The sequence below is a fragment of the Vitis riparia genome, chromosome 4 (genome assembly GCF_004353265.1).
Source record: "Vitis riparia cultivar Riparia Gloire de Montpellier isolate 1030 chromosome 4, EGFV_Vit.rip_1.0, whole genome shotgun sequence".
Taxonomy (NCBI): domain Eukaryota; kingdom Viridiplantae; phylum Streptophyta; class Magnoliopsida; order Vitales; family Vitaceae; genus Vitis; species Vitis riparia.
Window position 1 is genome coordinate 8,942,260 of NC_048434.1, and position 24,041 is coordinate 8,966,300.

Consider the following 24,041-nt stretch of genomic DNA (forward strand, 5'->3'; position numbering starts at 1 on the left):
AAGAAATTCAATCACACATGGAGACAAAGATTTAGGTGAAAACTACTAACAAAATCTCCAAAAAACTTTACAAATATAAAACCCATAGGGTCAAAGATTGCAAAGTTAGAATCCACTAAATATGAGGAAAAGATACACAGATTTACCTAATAGTTGTTTTTTCCTAAGACTTACACCCCAGAACCTACAACCCAAAACCACTTAATATTCATGATGTTCCTTAGTAGGCTCCTCAATGCCCGAAAGGGATGTGAATCTCTCTCTCAAGAATCCAAGAATAAAAACGAACACTTTTGAGAGTTTCAGGTTAACTACAAAGAATTATGACTTAAAATTTAGGTGCATAAGTTCTTGGGAATTTCCCAATAGGCATATATTAGAGAAAAATGTAGTAAACTTATAATCAATTTAGAAATCATATTTATTGAAAAAAAAAAAAAAAAAACAAGTTAGGAAACTTGAGAATCTTAGGAAAGGTTTGGAAAGAATTCACATTTTACCAAAAGAAAAAAATAACAAACTTAAGGATCTTAAAAAGATTTGGAATTTTTTTTAAAGTTCAAAAAATTTTAGAAACATTTTCATTTTTTCTTAAAATCCTTAAATTAAATTTCTTTCCAAACTTCCTCAAAAAAGGGTTTTCCTTTCTAAATTCTCAATTTAAAATTCTTTTCCAAAATATTTTTATTATTTGGAAATATTTTCCTTTTTAATTCTCAATTAAAACTCTTTCCAAAATAATTTTATTCCCAATTTCCAAAATTATTTGAATCTTTAAAAGGTGTGTAAATCACAAAAAAAAAAAAAAAAGTATGCAAGTTTTAAACTAGAATGGATGGAATAAAATTGTCAACTTATAGCCTAAAAATAATAATGATAAAGTGAGAAATGAAATGAAATGCAAAATATGCAAATGTAGAAAGTTGGAAATGAAGAAACTCAAAGCAAATGTAATAAAATGGAAAATGTAAATGCATGAAATTAGGGCAGTATTTTTCTTAAAAAATAGAGAGAGAGAAAAAAAATGAAATTATGTCGAAGTAGTGACTACCCAAATTCTCATCCCTCATCTCTAGCCAATCAAAATACTAACTTGATATAAAATAAAAATGAGAGAGAAAAAATAGGAAAAGTTTAGTGTTATAGAATTATACCAACTTTGGGCAACTTTTGTTACTTAAACTCTTTTCCATCAATCTCTTTGTCATCTTGGTTTATATTACCTAATGAATCGTATGATAGTTAAGAGTATAAAGGAAAATCAAGAATACTATACCAAATCTCACATAGACCAACATAGTTCTATTAAGATAGAGCCCTTAACAAATAAAGATATGATGTAAAAAACTTGATTCATTATTTTATATGATATTAGTTATTCTATCCTACTTACATTATCTATGTATTTATTCACTTGTTCGAGTACTCAAACCTATATCACTTGTGTTGTACATGAATCACTTGTACCGTACATGAATTGATTACCTTAGGAGTTGAACGAAAGATTCATATCACCACATCCTTACCAAATGATAAGTTATTCATGGTTAGTTCATAGACTCTGGCAATCCATTAGAAGTCATAATGCACAACCTCCAAAGTGGTAGGATGACCAATCTTGGTTAAAGGGATGGGTCTTCCATGGCATGTATCCTTGTGTGTATGGTTATATATTAAATAGAACCTACATAGAATCATGCATGATTGAATGGTTGAAGAATTGACATGACTTCTCCAAGCTACTATGTTGCATGTGTTCTCAACGTTGAGAGAATATTGCATTAGTGCTTTAGTCGTTGATGGCTTTAACCTTATGGGTGAGATCCTAATATGTCATATGGATTGAGTGATAGGTGGTTTAAACATATAATCGCAAATGTTCTCAATAGAAGTACTATGATATCTCATTAGTTTCAGACAGTATGTCCTCTTAAGTGATCCTAAGTTTTTATTATTATAAAATCTATGGTTATAATATTTCTTCAGTGGAATTTGATATTTATCCTTGGTCAATTAAAGCGTATCAATTAGTCATAATATAGGATGATCTGAGACTCAAGAAAGGAAGAGGTAATCCTAAAAGGTTGATAGCTACTACCTTGTTAGATTATGGACATCATTCATAGGGAACTTACATACAATGAATAGTAGTAGGTCACAAACCTAAAGAATTAATTAATTTTATCTCAATTTAATATCATAGGATACTAGAATGCAATGGATTCTCTTTGGTGGAATGATGAGTCAATTTTAGAATCATGATTCCAAGGGAGATATAATTTTTGTAATGGATCCCAATAATCCCCAACCAAAATCACATTTGTTGGGGCACTTAATATTGGGGGCAGCAAAGTTGATAAGATTTGCCAGCACAACTTGAACCTAATACACTTGTTGTGAGTTTGAGTTGAGTATAATCATATTTAGGTCAAATTCATGTCAACTTGCATAACTCATTCAATAAATAGGTAGTTTTTGAATCAACCTACATCATACTAATTTGATCCCAAATTGACCCATTTAATAATTCTTCTCATTAACCTACTTACAACTTTAAACTATTTAACCTGTATTTGATTCATTTTAGATTTGTTTATAAATAAATAGGTCAATTGAGTCATAAGCATATTTGGTTGAGACATTCATTATATGAACTTATACAAAACCTAACTAAACATGATCATTCAATGAGGCCTTATTATTAAATGGGTTAAATGGGTTACTATAGACCCCAATCTGTGGGCTTGTTTTATCTCATTCTTTATGTAGGTTATTGCTTTGCTAAATGGAGGGCTCTTTGAGAGCCAAGTGTTACCCCTTGGTTGGCTATCATGGAATCACGTTAGTGGTTCCAATGCTGCAATGGAGTGGTGACACGTGTCAAGAAGTTTATGGAAAAAGTTGAAGTCGTTATGCAGGAGCGTAAGAGAGAAAATGGGGATTCTGTCAGAGAGAAGGAGGTGCGTTTTGAGAGATTTTGTTGAAGATATTTTGGAGGGGTTTTTGCTTTAGTTTGGGGGCAGCAAGCTAGAGGCGAGGTGGTGCTTTGGAAGCCGTTGGGTAGAGGTATTCTTTAGGGTGAGAGATCTTTTAGCTAGAGAGGCTATTTTGCTTCGGAGGAAGTCTGGAAGTGAAGGGAAGCTGTAGGGGTGCGTTTTGAGATGGGTTTTTTTTTAGATATCTTTTTAGAGAGGGAAGGTCATTTTTCTTGGGAAGCAAGCGGGATATTCAAAGGTGAGCTTAAGAAAAACAGGGAGAGATTTTTTTTTTAGAGGGTTACTATGGACCCGCATTTCTCACATGCGCCCCCATTCGATCGGCGAGACTCACTTTTATTTGGTGAAAAATTTGTTTTTGGAAAAGTCGGAGTCGCCACTTATTTTATTTTATTTTAAAGGGAAAATAAAACAAGAAATAAAACCCTAAAAAATGGCTCCATAGTTTTTGGAAAAGCATGTCTTTGAAAAACCCAAGTCTAGGTCCGGGGATCAGGTTACTTATTAGGAAGGTACCTCTAGGAGGTAGCACCCCTCTAAACCCTACAAAGGTCTCTATTGACTATGTTGAAGGAAATGTGGCAATCAACTTATTAATTGAGGGTACCTAGATAGGCTATGGTGATCTCAAAACTAGCATGTCAAACAAGAAAAACCAATCACGCTCATAAAGGAGAGTTAGATGCGTACATGGACCACTTCTTAAGCGCTATCATAAAACATCAATGGTTAGTTTAGATAATATATCACTCAACATGTGTTTTATCATGAATGATCAAACAATGTAGCAAATATCAAGACATCCCAAGAATTCTCAAACATAGGTATAATTCATAATGACAATCATATTTACAGAATTTAGAAGGTAGGTGATAGGAGACGTACCTAGATAGCATAGATAACTTATAACGTGCTTCCACAAGACATGAGAGGTTAGATAACAAACAATAAAATAAGAAGTCCTAGCATGCTTGTTATCTAATTAGCATAGAAAAAAATTATCACAATATACAAAACCATCAATTATCACTTATATCTTCTATATAATTCCTAAAAAGACATGAGTTCATCAAATAGCAAAGGAGGCAACAAAGATGAGTTTCAAAAATTTTCCTTATGTAGGGGTTTCACCAATTCCCCAATTGATATACACAAATCTAGCCTGGAATTATCCCATTTGTTTGGGACCACAAGCCTGGATTAATGTCTTACTCAAACTATAATTTTATTTTAAATTTAAGAAAGATGCAAACCGATCAAAACATGACTGCACATTATTTGAGAAAATGAGATTTCGATTCTAAGAACTCTAAATGAATTTTTGAAATGGATTTCTAAAGGGAGTGAGATTTTGATTCTAAGATCTCTAAATGAATTTTTGAAATGGATTTTTAAAGGGATCTTTTGAGAATAGTGTTATGTTTTAAAAATAAAAGAAATTAATTTAAAAACAATAAAACATATGAATCAAAATACCAAGAAAAACAAAAGAGAACAAAATCACAAAGTAGAATTTTTGACAATCAAGAAAATTGAAGTAGTGAGAATGGAGGCCAATCTTCACAATTTTCCGATGGTCTCCAAAAAGTAAATTTTACTAAAGACTACCAAAGCAATAAACTATTCAAACTTAGATCAAATAAGCTAATGAGATACCCACCAAGAATTAATGACGAATATTCAAGAAATACATCCATTAAGAATAACAATCAAGAATTAGCATGAGATCAATTAAACACACAAACGCATCTAGATTGATTAAAATGAACCAAATTAAATCAAAGCAAATAATAATTTTCAAACATAGAATTAACTTTATTAATAAACTAATATTATATAAAATATCTGAATCGAATAGATGTGTGAAACTAAATCAAAGTAAACTAAAGGCATGAATTTTCAAATATAGAATTGATTTTATTAATGACCTAAAATTATACAAACTCCTAAAATAATTAAAATGAATCAATTTAAACAAAAGGAAACTAAAACAAAATATGAATTCAAGGAATCAAATTTGGAAATAAACTTACATTATTAAAATGAAATCTAGGCTTAAAAAAAAATATTTTTAACACTAATAAAGGCAAGTCTAAAATCAAATATTTAACACTTCATATTAATTATTTTAACAAACAATAATTTTACAAGAGCACCTAAACCTGAAGTTAAACAAAAACACTAACCATAATATATTTTAAAACGAGATCTCTAATCTATAGAATTAATTTTATTGACATATGGATAAATAGACAACACATAAATAAATAATATAATTAATTAAAAAAAAACATGAATTAATGGAATCAATTTTCTAAATAAACTTATGTTATAAAGATGAAATCTAAGCTTAAAATGAATTAAACACTAATTAAAGTCAATCTAAACTTAAATTCTTAACACACATGATCAATTATTTTAACAAACTAAAATTTTATCTTAACCACAAATTAAATTATAAAACTACCTAAGACTAAATTTCTAACCTATAAAATTAAACTCATAATCAAATGGATAAGTTGATGACACAGACAAATAAATATGAATGAAATAAAATATGAATGAAACGAAATACGAACTCAAGGAATTAAATATTTTTTTTTTTAATAAACTTATGTTAGTAAAATAAATTTGAGCTTAACAAACATTTTTATCACTAATTAAGGCAAGTTTAAAATATAATACTTAACACATAAAAATCAATCATTTCAACAAACTATAATTTTAACTAAACCTAAAGCCAATTCAAACCACCTTCAATAGGTTTTTTTATTTTTATTTTAAACTGAATTTTTAACCCATATGTTCAATCTCATTAATAAATAAATAAGTTACAAAGCATTAGATTAGTAGCAAATAAATAAATAAACAACTAATAATTAAATGAATCACAACTAAACTAAATAAAAATCAAACTATATTATGTTTTTTTATTTTTCAAAAGTAAAATTACATGAATTTGTATTTTATGAATTTAATATAATATACCAAACTAAACCTAAACACAATTCTCATTCTGTCATATTAAAACAAAAAATGCATGCTAGAGTTAGTAAATAAAGTCAAACCACACAATATAATAATGATTCCACTAAAGAACCAATCAAACCTTCACTGTAACATGAAAGCCCATATATATAATAGTTAAATGCTGCCATATTTAAAGAGATTCATGCTAGAGCTAGTAATGTTAGTTAAACAACACAATATAATAATAATTCCATAAAATAAAAAAAACCAATCAAACTAATTAAAATTCTAAAAAATATCAACTAAAATAAGATCAATCAAAACTAAAGTATATATATATATATATATATATTTCTAGTTATTTAAAATTCTAAAAAATATCAACTAAAATAAGATCAATCAAAACTAGAGTATATATATATTTATTTATTTTTAGTTATTTATTTATTAAAACATGAATATATCAACACGTAACGAAATAAATTAAGCAACTTAAATTCTAAAACTAAAAGGATGAATCATGAATTAAAATTAACAACCTTTGGATATGAAAAGAGTGGCATGGAATCAATTGAAATAATAAACTAAAATTTTAATAACATCTAAACTAAAAGATAAATTAAAACTAAATTAAATGAAATTATGAATTTCCTAATTGAGAAAAAAAATAAATAATGCTAATCAAAATTCTAAATTTTAAACCATCATCATGAATTGCCCAAACTCTTAAAAAATCCTAACCTTTCCATTATCAACAAAAATTGCCCAAACCAATATTTAAAAAATCTAATTTGTCAAACTAAGAATAATTAATTGTAACTACATTAAACAAAAATCATAATCTTCAAGCTAGAATAATGAATCAATAATAATTAATTTATTTAGATAAGAAAATTTTAAAAATAAATAAATAAATAACATCTAAATTAAACATGAATTTATAATAAAATAAACTTTGAAAATGCATAAGCCAAATAGGAATAATTTAAAGCTAAATTTAGCAAATTGACATCATGAATATATATATATATATATATATAATGCTTTAGAAATAATTAAACCTAAACAATAAATAAAATCCTAAACAAGTATGAATTGAATGTTTCATGGAGCAAAATTGAAATGGGATGAGTTAGTTTACCTTTTTCAAAGCGTGAAGGTCATTTTCCACTAGAAGGATTTTTTTAATTAAAAAAACAATTCCAATGATGCATAGTGTGGTGGATACGCTTGCACAGCAAATTCTCTAAATGCCTTTTCAAAACGTGAAGACTACTTTCCACTAGTAGGATTTTTTAATTAAAAAAATTCCAGGATGCATGGTGTGGTGGATACCTATGTACTGCAAATCCTCAAAGTGCTGCGTTTTAATGGAGATGAATTTCCTTTGAAAATCTGGTGCAGCTTTGGTGTTTAGGTGGCGGGATTAACAAGCTAGTGTGAATCTCCAATGACCATAAGATGTTGCCAGAGATGCTTGGGTATGGCGCAAAGTGTTGCGGTAGCACGGGAAATGGAGGATCACGCTTCAAAATCTGTGTAGCTATCCGGACGGAAGAATCTCTCCTTAAAATTCTGGTGCGACTATGGTGTCTCCGATGAGAGGGACTGGACCCAAAATTGTCTCTAAAACTCAGCTTTCTTTCCTTCCTTCACTGGTACGGCTGTTTCGAAAATTCCCTCAAGGGTGCGGCTTTATCTTGCACCTCCAATGGTGCGATTTTATTGGGAAAATCTCTCAAGGATGCGGTTGATGCGGCAGTTCCAAATCACCTTCCTCTTTCCCTCTGATGCGTCCTAAAAATCTCAAAATGGTGCAACTAATCCAACTTAGAGAGCTCCATATTTCTGCGTGAAGTTTTTTTATTTTTTAGACAATAGTCGGCTCAGCGTAATGTCCCCAAAATCCCATCAGCAGTAGTCTCGTGCTCCTTTAAAAAAATCCCACCTCTGTAGTCGTTCGGTGATCCTCCCTAAATAAGAAAATCCTTCTATCTCACGCTGTCTAACTCCTTTCCTCCTGCAGAACGGATGTCTCCCTCTTTTATTCTCTTGCACATTCATTCCTTTTATCGTCCACCTTCTCATAATCGTCTTCAAAATTTTCTTTTTCATTCTGAATACAACCCTCCCCGTCGTCCACATACATGCTACACTTTCCATTTTTCATGCCAAACCGCTTTGGTAAGCTTCCTTCAATCCCTTATTCAACTCCTTTCTCCAGTCGCAGTCCTGGAAGGAACAACAGCAAAGGTTTTCTTTCTCTTACCAAAATGAGCTTTCAACCTTCCCATATTCATTCTCAATCTGCAGCATGATGATTGGACCACCTTGCTAAAAGAAAAGTCTTACCTCATCCTTTGTGAAATAGAAAGTAAATGGTAAAATAAAATTAAAATAAAAAAATAAAACAAAAAATCATGTAGTTGAAAATTTCAAATTTAAGATTAAAATTATGCAATTAAAACTAAGATATCAAATACATTAAGGGAATTAAAATATGAAGCTCAAGCAATTTCCTACAATTAAAGTAATGTAAATATATGACTATATATGAGATACCAATTCATTCAATAAAAAAACTAAAATCTCGATTCTCATGCAATTTTTCGAAAAATTGAATAAGTAAATGAATAAAACTAATAAATGAATAAATAAATAAATAAATAAGTAAAATAAGAAAATCAAGAACATGCTAATCATACCTAAATAGGCCTAGAAAAAGTTAAAGTGTACCTAAGTGGGCCAAGGGTGCCTAAGTGGGCTTAAATTAGTGCCTAAGTGGGCCTAAAGTGGTGTCTAAGAGGGCCTAAGGCACCGAAACGTATCTCAGTGAACCTAAAGTGCCCTAATGGGCCTAAGCGTATCTAAGTGAACCTAAGGTCCCTAAGTGGACCTAGGGTGGTGCCTAATGGGCATAAAGGGTCTAAGTGGGCCTAGGGTGGTGCTTAAGTGTATCTAAGTGAACCTAAAGTGCCTAAGTGGATCTAAGTGAACCTAAAGTGCCCTAATTGGCCTAAGTGCATCTAAGTGGGTCTAGAGTAGTGCCTAAGTGTATCTAAGTGAACCTAAAGTGCCTAAGTGGATCTAAGTGAATCTAAAGTGCCCTAATGGGCCTAAGTCTAAATTAGGGCTGCCAAGACTCACATTGGGGTTAAATGAATCCCTCAACCAAAGTCCCCGAGTGGCTTAGAAAAGATAGTCTATGCGAGTATTAATGGGCCATCAAGGAATTATTGTAAAGGACATGTGCTAAGAGGACAAAATGGAGGGTCTACAAATATGCCCCTCTTCGGTAAAGATCACAAGTGGATGGAATGTGAGTAAAATACAAATAATGAGTGGAACGAAGTGAACTATACCGAAGAACAAAAAAAAAAGAACCAGAGATTTTGTCCTAGCACATGAAGAGAGTAAGCTCGGAACACGGGATCACAATCACAAAAATGGAACAACTCTAGGTCGTGAGCTCAAGGCTCTATATGGAAAGAATGACTCTAGGTCATAGATGAGAAAACGACTCTGGGTCGAGAGATCTAGGCTCTAAATGGAAAAGAAATGACTCTGGGTCATAGATGAGAAAACGAATTTGGGTCGAAAACTCTGGGCTCTAAATGAAAAATAATGACTCTGGGTCATAAATGAAAAACGACTCTAGGTCGAGAGCTCTAGGCTCTAAATGGAAAAGAAATGACTCTAGGTCAAGAATGAAAAACGACTCTAGGTGGAGAGCTCCGGGCTCTAAATGGAAAAGAAATGACTCTAGGTCATAAATGAAAATCTACTCTGGGTCGAGAGCTCTGGGCTCTAAATGGAAAAGAAATTACTCTGGGTCATAAATGGAAAATTGACTCTGGGTCGAGAGCTTCGGGCTTTAAATGGAAAAGAAATGACTCTGGGTCATAAATGAAAAACGACTCTGGGTCGAGAGCTTCAGGCTTTAAATGGAAAAGAAATGACTCTGGGTCATAAATGAAAATCGACTCTAGGCCGAGAACTCTAGGCTCTAAATGGAAAAGAAATGACTTTGGGTCGTAAATGTAAAACGACTTTGGGTCGAGAGCTCTGAGCTTTAAATGGAAAAGAAATGACTCTGGGTCATAGATGAGAAAACGACTTTGGGTCGAGAGCTCTGGACTCTAAATGAAAAATAAATGACTTTGGGTCATAAATGAAAAACGACTCTAGGTCGAGAGCTCTAGGCTTTAAATGGAAAAGAAATTACTCTAGGTCATGAATGAAAAATGACTTTAGGTCAAGAGCTCGGGGCTCTAAATGGAAAAGAAATGACTCTGGGTCATAAATGAAAATCGACTCTAGGCCAAGAACTTGGGGCTTTAAATGGAAAAGAAATAACTCTGGGTCATGAGTGAAAAATGACTCTAGGTCAAGAGCTCGGGGCTCTAAATGGAAAAGAAATGACTCTGGATCATAAATGAAAATCAACTCTAGGCCGAGAACTCGGGGCTCTAAATGGAAAAGAAATAACTCTGGGTCTTAAATGGAAAATCGACTCTAGATCGAGAGCTCTGGGTTCTAAATGGAAAAGAAATTACTCTGGGTCATGAATGAAAAATGACTCTAGGTCAAGAGCTCGAGGCTCTAAATGGAAAAGAAATGACTCTAGGTCGTAAATGAAAATCGACTCTAGGTCGAGAACTCAGGGCTCTAAATGGAAAAAAAATAACTCTGGGTCATGAATGAAAAATGACTCTAAGTCAAGAGCTCTGGGCTCTAAATGGAAAAGAAATGACTCTGGATCATAAATGAAAATCGACTTTAGGTCGAGAGCTCTAGGCTCTAAATGGAAAAGAAATGACTCTAGGTCATAATGGAAAATTGACTCTAGGTCAAGAGCTCTGGGCTTTAAATGGAAAAGAAATGAGTCTAATTCGTAAATGAAAAACGACTCTGGATTGAGAGCTCTAGGCTCTAAATGCGAAAGAAATAACTCTAGGTCATAAATGAAAATCGACTCTGAGTCGAGAGCTTTGGGCTCTAAATGGAAAATAAATAACTCTAGGTCATAAATGAAAAATTGACTCTAGGTTGAGAGCTCTGGGCTCTAAATGTAAAAGAAATGACTCTAGGTCATAAATGAAAAACGACTCTGGGTCGAGAGCTCTAAGCTCTAAATGGAAAAGAAATGAAAATCAACTCAAAAGTGGATTTGAAGCAAATGGGCTCAAAGCCATATACTCGAATGCCGAGGGTCAGACTATTGAATTTAGGAAATGAAATATGCCCCAGTATCCAAGGTGCTCACACTGCTGAAACAATCAATCATCCGTTGAAATCAATGAGTCAGAAACTGATGCAGCATGACAAACCTCTAAAAAAAATCTGAACTAAAAGAACTCTCTGTCTCACAAGCTGCTCTAGCGATAAACCTCAAAATGTAAATCTCAGAGTGTGTATCGCAACTCATCCAAAAGCAGATCTAGAAGTGCACAAAGAATATTGCTCATCTAGATAACCCAATCTGTAATGTAACAATGATGAAAGCAATCTATCTCATGAGCATCTGGCTAAAGGATCCACCCATGCTCCTCGGGTGAAACCTGACAGGATCCATATCTATCTCAACAAATCCATGTAGGGAGGTTCTGATATAGTCAATCATCAAAAGCCCTATACTAATACTCAATCTAAAACCAGGTCGGTCGCTGTCCCAATCTCGAGGATACTCGAAGAAAATGGTGAAATATGCCCAAGTATAAGATCTAATGTCAAAGTCATGATATAAACAACCAACATCAATCATCCATTCTCATACCACCACACAAACAAAATCTCATCAAGAGAGCAATAGGCCCCAGTATAGTATCTAATGTTGGAGTCTTGAGGCAAATAACCAAAAATGCTCATCCATCTATGTACAACCCCATCGAGGAGAGAGAAATATGCCCTAGTATGGATATTTGGTGCACAAAAAAGAACATGACATCCTCAACTAAACATTTGTCAACATCAATCAATCACCTTATAACATCAATCAAACATCTCAATGATCAAGATCAAGGATAGCCACACAACCCAACCACAATTAAGGATCTCAGAGCAAAGGGAAAATATGCCCTAGTGTGGATATCTGATGCACAACAAAAGGATGACTCTAACATCATCAAAGGACTGTATCCAACTCAAAAATCCAGCAAACATCGATATACCAAACAAGAAAGAGAAACGAAATGCTTCCAAAAGTATCTCCCATAAAAGAAAACATAGTAGCGACTATACTTCAACCAATCTACATAAGCTCGTCCAAGTGAAGATTGTCTAAGATAACGTCTGATCTCATGGCCTCAGGGTGGTCTTAAGACACAGAATGTAACGTAGGCTAGGGTGATAAGGTGAAAGAAATGAAAGGAAACTAGGCTTAAATACCCAATAATCAAACTCATACCCTTGTGTACAAGATGTAATGCATAGAAGAACTCTCATGTACAAGGTAGTCAAAGGAAATGTCGATGGAGAAATAAAAGAAAGAATAAGTGGTCAAAACATCAATGAAACATGTGAAAGATGTGAATAAGGTATCAAATCATAAATGTGCATCAATATGTAGGAAATGGATAAAAGGTGGAAAAAAAATCTAGAAAGAGATGATGACACCCAAAATAAGGCAATGAGAAAGTGGAATGAATCATGATTAATGCATATTAGTGCAATAAAGGAAAGTCATATCACCAATGATGGAATTGTGGGTAAGACAATGATCCGGAGACCCTAGTAAAAGGTTACTCATCTCTCGTACCCAATACATATCAACCATGATCCAAGAAGCATAAAATCTTATAAACCTTTCATATTAACTCTTAACACTCCAAATGCATAACAAAAGTGGCTTAAAGAACAAAAAAAATCCTCATGGAAAACTTGCACAAACTCTCAATGACAAACCCAATAAACCCTTAAATAACAACACATGCTCAATGGAGTAGGATGTCAAATACAAACATATCATTTTTTATTTTTATTTTTTTGCATGCGCGTATTCTAGTCATCAATAAGTCATACTCCAATGAGAAACTACAAGGAATGAATAAACTCTCTCAAATTATTGATGAACACACGAAACCCTATCCCATGAGACAACCTCTCAAGCTAAAGTCTCTAAATCAATGCCAAATGATGGAATGAAGAGAGTGATACAACTACCCAATATGCATCAATATGTGAAGAAACAACATTCCAAGTGAAGAAAATATGAAGTGTAACAACAAATGATAAGAGTCGGGATCGAGATGAAAATGTGGAAATAATGGAGTGCAACAGACAGGGTGATGAAGTGATAATAGAAAATATGAGAAAGATAAACCTATAAGTCCACAGCTCATGAGGCTTTCCTAGCAAAGCATAACTATACATCAAAGGGCCCCAACCCAAGTATAGAAATGATAAGCAAGGCTATAGAAAAGAAAAGGTTATAGCATACCACGCAAGGCTCAATGGGCTAGCAACGATCTAATATATCAATAAAGGTGATAAGGTGTAAGGCTAACCGATATGGCGGCCACCCATCCTGCAACCATAATCTCAAACGTAATACTTCTTCAGCTGATCCACATTGGTAAGCTCTGAAAATTGGTTTCCATCTAAGGTAGTCAACCATGCAGCCCCTTCTAGAGTCAACTCTCGAATAACATAAGGCCCACTCCAACTAGGTCTAAACTTCCTTCTAAGGTCTCCAACTAAGCCTCTGAGAATCCTCAAAACCAAATCTCATTTCTGTAATGGTCTCGGCTTAACTCGTTTCCTGAAAGCACGAGCCATCTTTCTCTAATAGGCATGAACATGATCTACTGTTCTCAATCTCTTCTCATCTAAAAGGTTAAGTTGATCAAATCGAGCCTAAGCCCATTCTGTCTCAAAGATCTGATGCTCAAGAGCTACTCTCAATGAACCCATCTCTGTCTCAACTGGCAAAACAGCCTTCACACCATACATCAGAGAATAAGGCGTAGCTCCTGTAGAGGTGCAAAAAGAGGTATGATATGCCCACAATGCAAAAGGGAGTTTCTCTGACCAATCTCGAGAGGTTTCAACCATCTTTCTTAAAATCTTCTTAATATTTTTATTTTCGGCCTCTATTTCCCCATTAGTCTATGGCCTGTATGCAGAAGATCTATGATGTCAGATGTCATATTTCTGTAACAAAGTTTCAACCTCAGCTCAAAAGTGTACCCCTCTATCAGAAATCAACTCATGTGGCACCCCATAACGACAAATGATGTGTGATCTAATGAAACTGGCGACTCTAGCAGATGTCAACTTCCCATATGATGCAGCTTCCACCCACTTGATGAAATAATCTATGGCGACTAAGATAAACTCATGACCACTAGAAGATTTTGGTGAAATCTTCCCAATAATATCAATACCCCATACTGAAAACGACCATGGCGAGGTCAATGCATGTAACTCTGATGGTGGTGCATGAATGAGATCACCATGAGTCTGGCACTCAGGACATCTTTGAACAAACTGACAACAATCTGTCTCCATAGTCATCTAGAAGTAACCCGTCCTCATAATCTTACGGGCCAGCATGTGTCCTCCTATGTGTGGACCACAAACTCCCGCATGAACCTCTCCCATCACTCGATCTACAGAGGTTCGATCTAGACATAATAAAAGCATACCATCAACTGATCGCCTATATAGAGCCTCTCCACAAATCACAAATCTTGTGGCCAACTACCTCAATGCCCTCTGATCCTTGGTTGTGGCTGCCTCTGGGTATGTGCCAGATCTAAGGAGCTGATAAATGTCATGATACCAAGGTAGATCATCCTAGGTCTCCATTTCTCCAATCAGACAACAGTAAGCGGGTGCAAACCTCAACTCAATCAACAATAGACATATAACCACATTCGTTGGAATGTCCATGGAAGAAACTAAGATAGCTAAGGCATCAGCAAACTGGTTTTACGCTCTAGGTAGACAAGTGTATCTTAAGTCATCAAACCTCCCAACCAGGAACTCTAAATAAGCATGATACGACCTAAGCTTTACATCCCCAGTCCTCTAATCACCCTGAATCTGTCTAAGTACGAGATTGGAGTCACCAAATACCTTCATTTGTCTAATGCCAAGCTCCAATGTAGTCCCTAAACTAAGAATACAAGCCTCATACTCAACTATGTTGTTCGTGGTTGGATATTGATCTAAAAACGTCAAGCGAACTGGCCTCGGAATATAATCACCTTGGGGGGATATCAACAAAACACCTATCCCAAACCATGAGTGGTTGGCTGCATCATCAAAGTACATACGCCAACCTGATAAGCTAGTCATAATAATGAACTCCTCATCTGGAAAATCATCGTCAACTGGTCTACTCTTAGTTATTGATAATGAGACCAAGTAATCAGCGACAATACTTCCCTTAATAGACTTTTGAGAAACATAATGAATATTAAACTTTTTCAGAAGTATGAGCCATCTCATCAATCTACCAGTCAATGCGGGTCTGTCAAACAAATACCTCAACGAATCTAGCCGAGAAATCAAACACACTGAATACTCAGTCATGTAATGCCTCAATCTCCTGGTGGCCCAAACTAACGCTAAGCAGAGGCGCTCAATCATAACATATCTCATCTCATACTCCAACATCCTCTTACTCAAATAGTAAATAGCTTGCTCCTTCTCGAAGTCATCGAGTTGAGCTAGCATGCATCCCAAGGCCATGTCTGAAACTGACAAGTACAGAAGAAGTGGACGTCCTAGCATAGGAGGCACTAAAACAGGATGAGAAAACAAGTACTCCTTAATTTTCTGGAATGCAATCTGGCAGTCATCATTCCAAACTGTTGGTTGATTCTTCCTCAAAAGACAAAAGATGGGCTCACATATGTCTATCAATCTTGCTATGAAACGACTGATGTACTGTAACTTGCCTAGAAAACCTCTGATCTCTTTCTCAGTCCTCGACACAGGCATGTCAAGTATGGCATTGATCTTATCTGGGTCAACCTCTATATCCCGCTCACTGACCATATGCCCCAACAATTTTCCGGAAGTCACTCCAAATGTGCACTTCTTGGGATTCAGCCTCAATCTGAATTTTCAAATCCTCTCAAAGAATCTCTCTAGAGCCGCTAGGTGATCTGCTCTACTTCGGGATTTCACAATCATATCATCCACATAAACTTCCACATCCTTATGCATCATGTCATGGAACAAAGTGGTAGCGGCTCTTTGATAAGTAGTTCATGCATTCTTCAACCCAAATGGCATAACTCTATAACAGTAGGTACCCCACTCGGTGATGAAGGTTGTCTTCTCCATATCCTTTGGAGCCATCAAAATTTGATTGTACCCCAAAAATCCATCCATGAAAGACAACATCGAATGGCCTACAGTGCTATCGACCAATAAGTCAATATGTGGGAGAGGAAAATCATCCTTAGGGTTAGCTTTATTAAGGTCTCTAAAATCGACACAAACTCTAACCTTGCCATCCTTTTTGGGAACTGGGACGACATTAGCCAACCACTCTGGATACTAAACCACTGATATAAACCCAACACTGAGCTATTTCTGAATCTCTTCTTTCACCTATAGACTCCAACGTGGGTGTAATCATCTCAATTTTTGCTTAACTGGTCTAACATGTGGCAAGATAGGCAGATGGTGTTGGACTATAGAGGGATCCAGACCCGACATGTCCTCATAAGACCATGCAAAAACATCCAAGTATGACCTGAGTAGATGAATAAGTCTATCCCTCTCGTCTGTAGACAAAGGTCAACCAATCTTCAGCTCTCTAGGCTGATCTATGCCAAAATCAATAGTCTCAATATCCCCTATAGCAGGTGAAACTCTCTCATCCATGGGATTTGAGTCGCGATCAAAAGAGTCTCTATCTGAATCAGGTTGCATGATCCCATCCTCTATATCAAGTATCTGTGGACTGAGTGAGTATGGTGCAGATATATAAATACTATCACAAGAGACAGGCAAATACTCGAAAATACTCAAATCCATAGATATGGAATCATAAACATCGTCAGAACGGGAAATAAATCTCGATAAAATGTCAAATGAAATAGGTGGGTCCACAAAGTCAGACTCTCCCTCAATAAGGCCAAAAGTATCCTCAAACTCATCATCACCAACTGTAACATCCTCCATAAGCTCTGGAGCGAGAACTGTCTAGGTCTCCTCGACAACCTCGATAGCAGACACCCCGAACAGATCGAACGGTGAAGTAAATTCAGGCTAAACCACCTTAGCAATCTGACTCATACTCATGTCCATCTCATCCCAATACACGTCCTGAGGAACAACTCCATCAGTCACCCCACTAGGCTCAATGTCTGCTCCATAATCAGTAGTCTCCTCTAGAAAGCACAATGATAAGAAGCTGGCTTGATCGATGATGAAGGAGTAATCATCACTGAAACTGGTGCGCCAGAAGTCTCATCTCCTAACTGTAAATGGTGAAACTGATGCTGAAGCTCATCCACTCCCTCTATATCAATCACAGCGTCAAAATCCCTCATATGAGGATGGGCCTCTGATCCTTTGACAAAATAGCCTGCCAAGCTCATCCTATAAGGACGAATAGGATAATCGAATGGTGTGCAATTCAGACGGACTCTCACTCTCTCCCGGTGCAGATACGCCATATACCTATAGTCAACCTCTGTAGGAACAAACCCAAGCCCAAATGGTGTATCATGATCGACAGTAGCCACAAACTCCATCGGTCCATGTTGACGTCGCCCCAACCCTAAACCAAGCATAAAAGACATACCCCTCATCATGTCAAGTACCACAATACTACTATGCTGAACAAATGACATGGCTACAAGATCTCTGCAGAAGTCCCCAACCTTGAGAGCTTGCACCTCATCAAATGTAAACCCGGTCAAAAATAGGTCACCCTCACTATGACTGATCTAAAGCACTGGCTCGAAGGAGGTAAACATATCTCTAGGAGACTGTATTGTGATGACCTGTCTGTCATGTATAAACTTCACCTTCTGATGAAGAGAAGACGGAATAGCCCTGGCCCTATGAATCCATGGTCGACCCAAAAGCAGGTTAAAGGACGTGGGAATCCTCAAAACCTGGAATAGGATGGAAAATGTAGTCGGACCAATCAACAACTCTATCATCAAAGTACCCATGACCTCCCTCTTAGTACTATCATATGCTCTGACCGTCTGTGTAGAAGGACCGAAGTCTGAAGGTGCATAACCAAGGGTAATAGTAGTAGCCAATGGGCAAACGTTCAAGGTCGAGCCATTGTCCAATAGGACGGATGGAACTCTATGGCATGAACAACCAACTGTAATATATAGAAGGCGTGTATGGTCTGAACCCTCTGGTGGCAAGTCATCATCTGAAAACACAATACATGTGGCCCTGTCAGCCGTCATCATATGAATCAACCCCTCCGGGGTAGTGGTGGTCTCCATGCGGATCTGGCTCAAAGCCCGAATCAATGCATCTCTATGAGTACTAGAAGATGCTAGCAAACTCCAAATAGATATGCGGGCCTGTGTACTCTGTAACTGCCTTAGTATCTCATCATCCTCTCTCCTGACCTCCTCATGAGAAACTGTGCCATCAAATGGCCTGGCTACTAGAGGTAGGGCCTGAGCTACTTTCCCACTACGGGTCACAATCTGTACATCTCTCCCCTCCAAATCATCATCATCTGGCCGTAGGATAAATAGGACTAGCAGGCCCTGACGTGTTGTAGGTGATGGTGCAGTAGGAGTTAACTCAAATGGTATCCAATCTGAAATCAAACTGAACGGAGTAGAAGTCTGAGAACCCACTGTGTCAACCTCATAACTATCATCCAAAACAATCGGCTCTAGCAATCCATCATCCCAACTCATCATGTGTATGTTGTCATCCTCTACAAAATCTATGTGATGGATACCGTCCGGGAGTGGTGGCACTGCATGCATAGAGTGAGCCGGTAGAGGGTTCGTGGTTACACTTGGCTGCCCCAAGTTAACCAAACCCTGATCTATCAAGTCCTGTATAGCATGTCTCAAGGCCGTGCAATGATCCATGTCATGCCCTAAACCCTGATGGTAGGAACAATGCAGATCCATCCTGAAGCACGGTGGCACAGGCTGGGGTACAGGCCTAAGTGCCAACTGAGTCAACAAACCACCCTCCACGAGCTTTTGGAAAGCTCAACTCAAAGGCATACCTAGTTGGGAGAATTGTCATGTCGGCCTCTATACAAGAAGAATAGTAGTTTATGGGGCTTAGGGCTGAGGGTATAAAGTAGGAGGCCTCTCTAAGACCTGTGCAGAAAAAACAGGCTCTAGGGTCTGGTGTAGGTATGTAGGAGCCATGGGCCTAGGCAGTCTATACTGAACATAATCCTATGGGTAATAGGCTCCTGAAGTCTGCCCAAATGTTTGATAGCGCTTGGGAGATCTCAATCCTACTGAACTGATAGTACCCACATCTCCTGGTCTCTGTCCTCTTGAAGGCTTCTTCCCCTTTGAATTAGAAAGGGAAGACTCGGGCCACAATCCTCTAGCAATGCCCTCCTCTATACCATACAGGGCCTGTACCAAGGATCCAAAATCCGTATGAGAAAATCCCATCAAATGTCTAGCAAATCTGGGTTGTAAGCTCCTCAAAATCATACTAATATGGTCCTTCTCTAAAAGACGATCAACAATTTGTGTGATTTTCTCCCTCCATCGGGAGATGAATGAAGTCACTGACTCATCTGGTCCCTGTCTCAAGGCCTCTAACTCTCTCCTCGAGACATCAATGACAGTATTAAATGCGAACTGTCTCAAAAATTCTTGGGCCAAGTCATCATAAGTCCTACAGCATGAAGTGTCTAAAGAAGCAAACCAACGTTGTGCTACACCACTCAAGGACATGGGAAAAAGCATAATCAAGTGTGCCCCATCCAACCTGTGGGCCCTTATCACACTATTGTATAACCTCATATGAATCTTAGGGCAACCTATGTCCGTGTCCCTCTCAATCTCTAGCGTCTTGAACTGGGTTGGTAAACTGGCTACCGGTGCTCCATCAAAATCATCCCAACTGATAGCTCCATCCAAAACCCTCATCTATCTCATCCTTTGCTCGAGTCTATCCATACAACCATGTGCATCCTTTGATGTCTGAATGTGTGCTACGACAAGAAGTGGGGTAGCATCAGTCTGACTATGTAAAACATATGGTGTCGGGTGTAGAACTGATTGACTGAGTGGAGGGGGTGGTGGTGTCGCAAAGTCATAGTGTGCACTATCTTAAGGCGGGGCCTACTGCCCATCTATCCTCTGGCCAAGGCCAGCTATAGCCTCCTGAATCGAAGCCATGGCCGCGGCAAACTGGTCAACTGTGACTACCTGGGAGTCCATATCTCTTTGATCTACTCTCTGGTTTGGCTGATCCGATACTCTAATCAACCTGCCTCTAACTTTAGTCCACGAAGGCAAATCCAGACTAGGCACCAAAAATACTCCTATAAACATGGAAACACTAGATGAGACGCTATACAAGGGTAGCTCTGTAGGAACCAACTAAAAGGTAATCAAGCATATAGGCCATGTATACTCAAACTGATACTCCTATCTGATTACACCAAAATGAGACTATGGAGAGGGTAACCGAACCCAATTGTAACCAAGGCAACTCTGAAGGTCCACAGATGCACCCATGTGTAGGAATGAAATCCTAATTGGGTCTAGGCTAACCTACAAGATTGTGGTGGTTCTATAAGATAAAAAAAATAGGTGGGTTAAAGGATCCCTAGCAGAAGCGATCGTACCCTCTGATGGTATGCAACCCCTTGCACACCTCCAAGGAGACAGGGTGTTTCCATGCAAGGTGATCATCACCTCCACACATGCACTTCCTCGCGTTCCCAGTGGGTTTCCTAACTGTGAAGGCTCTCCCATCTCTCAACACTTAGGGATAATCTAAAATGCACAGTGAATGATGTGGGTGCATCCAAAAAACCTAAGATCTAAAGTGAGATAGTGAACAGAGACAAGTAATCATTCAATCATACACGAGCAAGAGTTGTCATACAACAACCAGTCATGCGAAGTAGATAAATATCAAACAATCAAAGTCCTATCTATCATATGTGAGGGTGAATCATGCTAAAATGAGCAAGCAATCAAGTGATCATGTAAGATAAACAAGTATACGGATATGTTAAGATAAACAAGTATACAAGTAGGAACTATTAGGTTAAAGATACGTGAGATCTTTGAGAGCAAACCAAGTAGGAACTATTAGGTTGAAGACACGTGAGATCTTTGAGAGTTTCATCAAATTAGAAAAATGGGATTTGGGAATATAAAAACCCAAAGGCATGGTTTTTTTAACCTTAAGGATTTAGTATTTGAATTGTTATGGCTTCCACTATGATAGATCTAAGATGCCAACAAGATCATCCCTAAAAATTGTCAATTTTAGTCACATACTAACAAGCATTTTTTATCCCTCTAAAAAACATTTCAAAGCGATGCTTCAACTAGTCTTAATCACAAATGTATTGAAATAATCTATTTGCAACAAAATTGTCAACAATAAGCCTACTAAGACTAGATATGTTACTAAATAGTCTTTCTTTTATCCTTATACCATTTATATTTAGTATAGTTGTTTTCTCAGTCATGTCATTTTATATCACATCAATCATAACCATAAACAACATACTAGAGTAGCATACAGCAAACCTCTACATCATGACATAGTAAGGGTCACATAGGGTATAAAATATGATCACAGTGATTTATAAGAACTCACGTGGAAAGAAAGTAGTGGTCTATTCACTCACCTTCTTATCTTGTTACCAAAAACACGTAGTATGAAGTACATGCTATGGTAAAGCTCCTCTAATAGGGTGTAATTCATATCCCTAACATTGTAAAGATCTTAATCCACTTGCATCAAACACTAAACTCAAGTTCTCTATTGTTAGGATATTCTTGGATCATAAGCATGTATTCTCTAATAGTCTAAGGACACTAGATCTACTCACAACATAAGACAAAAGAGAAAATAATAGATCTAAGGCTTAGAAAACTTTACGTTTGATCTAGATCTTCCTAGATCAAAATCCAATTATAGAAAATGATCTCAACTACCACGATGATCTTCTACCCAATCACTCGTTCTCTAGCCCTTGGCATTTTTCTAGAATGGCTACATAACCTTCTTGAGAGAAAAAAAAATGGAGTTTCTCTAAAAGACAATAGTCAAGAGTTCTGAAGAGTAAACTCCTAAAAGAGTTTATATCGTCTTCCTTATGGGTTTAAGTGACTTAAGCCCATGGCTTAAATCACATAATCTAGCCCACCAGGTCATAATTAATTAATTAATTAATTAGAACTTAATAGGTCTAATTAAGTTCTAATTAATTTATTAGCCCAATCCAAAAAATCTATAATTAATTAATCATAAAATTTTGTACATTCTTATGTTTTTACCAAAATACCCTTATTCGCATAAATGATTACTTCTCCATATAATCTCAAGACTATACCAACAAAGAATATGAGCTCAAGTAGGGACTATTGGGACACATAGGAAAATATCGTCTCCTTTAAAATCCAATTCTGAAATTTACTTAATAATCCACTAAAAACAGTCAATTACACTCTACTACTCTATGCAATTACATTGAGATGTAAATTAATTAGATCCAATTAAAGCAATTTCTCAAGTTTGTGACCTATTATCAACTATATGCAAACTCCTCATAAACTATTGTTCATAATCTAACAAGTTATATGCTATCAACCTCTAAAGATTAACTTTATTAGGGTATCACTCATAGGTGAAAGTCATTGAAGACTTCAGTACTAGCTCAATATGATCTTAAGGTTGAAATCACATGCAACATACTTGCTTAATACTTCATAGCTGCTCGATAGCCAATGTTATAATTCACCATAAGTCAAATCCAATAATTAGGAGGTAGTACACTATAATCCATGATGGATTGCCCTATTCCATAAACTAATTATGAACAACTTATCTCTTCCAAGGAACCCATGACTTGAATCTTCTATACAACGCCTAACACATCTAAGTCATGTACAATGCAAGTGATATAGGTGTGAATGCTCAAGTAATCAAGGATAAAAAGAATCATAACATATTGAAGGGAACTTCAAATTACTTCATTCCTAGGCCTCAGATCTCGTTAGGCACATGCAATTATCTTAGGTTTAACAAAAGCATTCAAAAACAAAAATTAAATCAACAATACAAGTTAGGATTTCTTACCAAAGATCTAGATGTTCCCAAATTGGTTTCTTGTAGTGAAGATTATCATTGAATATCACGATAATTAAAGGTGATCTCATAAACCCTTAATCTTCCACTCGATCACTTATCCTTAAGCCTTAGCACTAAGATGATGGAGATCTTTGAAGGTTAGAGACTAAGGTTCTCTCTTTGGGCGTATGGGAGAGAATGGAAGAGGTAAAAGTTTGAAGTCTTAACCTTTAAGAAGGTATTTATAGGTTTTCCACTAAGATTAAGTGACTTAAGCCCACCTTAGACTTGGGTCACTTAATCTAACCTAAAAAAAGTCTTAATTAATTAATTAACCTTATAAGGCTCTAATTAATCAATTACTTGAGTCCAGAGATATCATTCACTAATTTTTGTGAAACCTTGTATAGTTACTAAAACACCCTTATACACATGAGTGAACTAAAAACCAATACAACCCTCATAAACCATGTCATCAAGGTATATGAGTTGAGCAAGGACTACTAGGACCCATAAGATAGATTAGCTGCCTCAGAATCCAATTCTGAAGTCGACTCAACATCTCACTACAAAGAGTTAACTACACTCTAGTACCTAATGTATATTACAATGAGACACTAAGTACTCAGGTTTATGACCTACTATCTACTATATACAATCTCCCTATAAACTGGTGTTCATAATATAACAAGGTAAAAGCTATCAACCTCTCAAAATTACCTCCACCATCCTTGTGTTACATATCCTCTCATTATGTCATCAATTAATATATCATAATTCACAAAGAGTATATGTCAAATTCCTCTTAAAGAATTACTATGCTCATCATTT

General features: G+C 36.3%; 1 protein-coding gene across 1 annotated transcript; it reads right to left on the reverse strand.

Moving 5' to 3' along the window:
• Positions 1–14,996: 14,996 nt before the first annotated feature.
• Positions 14,997–15,971, reverse strand: LOC117913215. Its single transcript, XM_034828179.1, has 3 exons — positions 15,824–15,971; positions 15,596–15,712; positions 14,997–15,466 (listed from the first exon to the last, which is right to left on the reverse strand). The coding sequence occupies exons 1-3, from the start codon at positions 15,969–15,971 to the stop codon at positions 14,997–14,999; spliced, it is 735 nt and encodes a 244-aa protein (XP_034684070.1).
• Between the last annotated feature and the right edge of the window lie 8,070 nt (positions 15,972–24,041).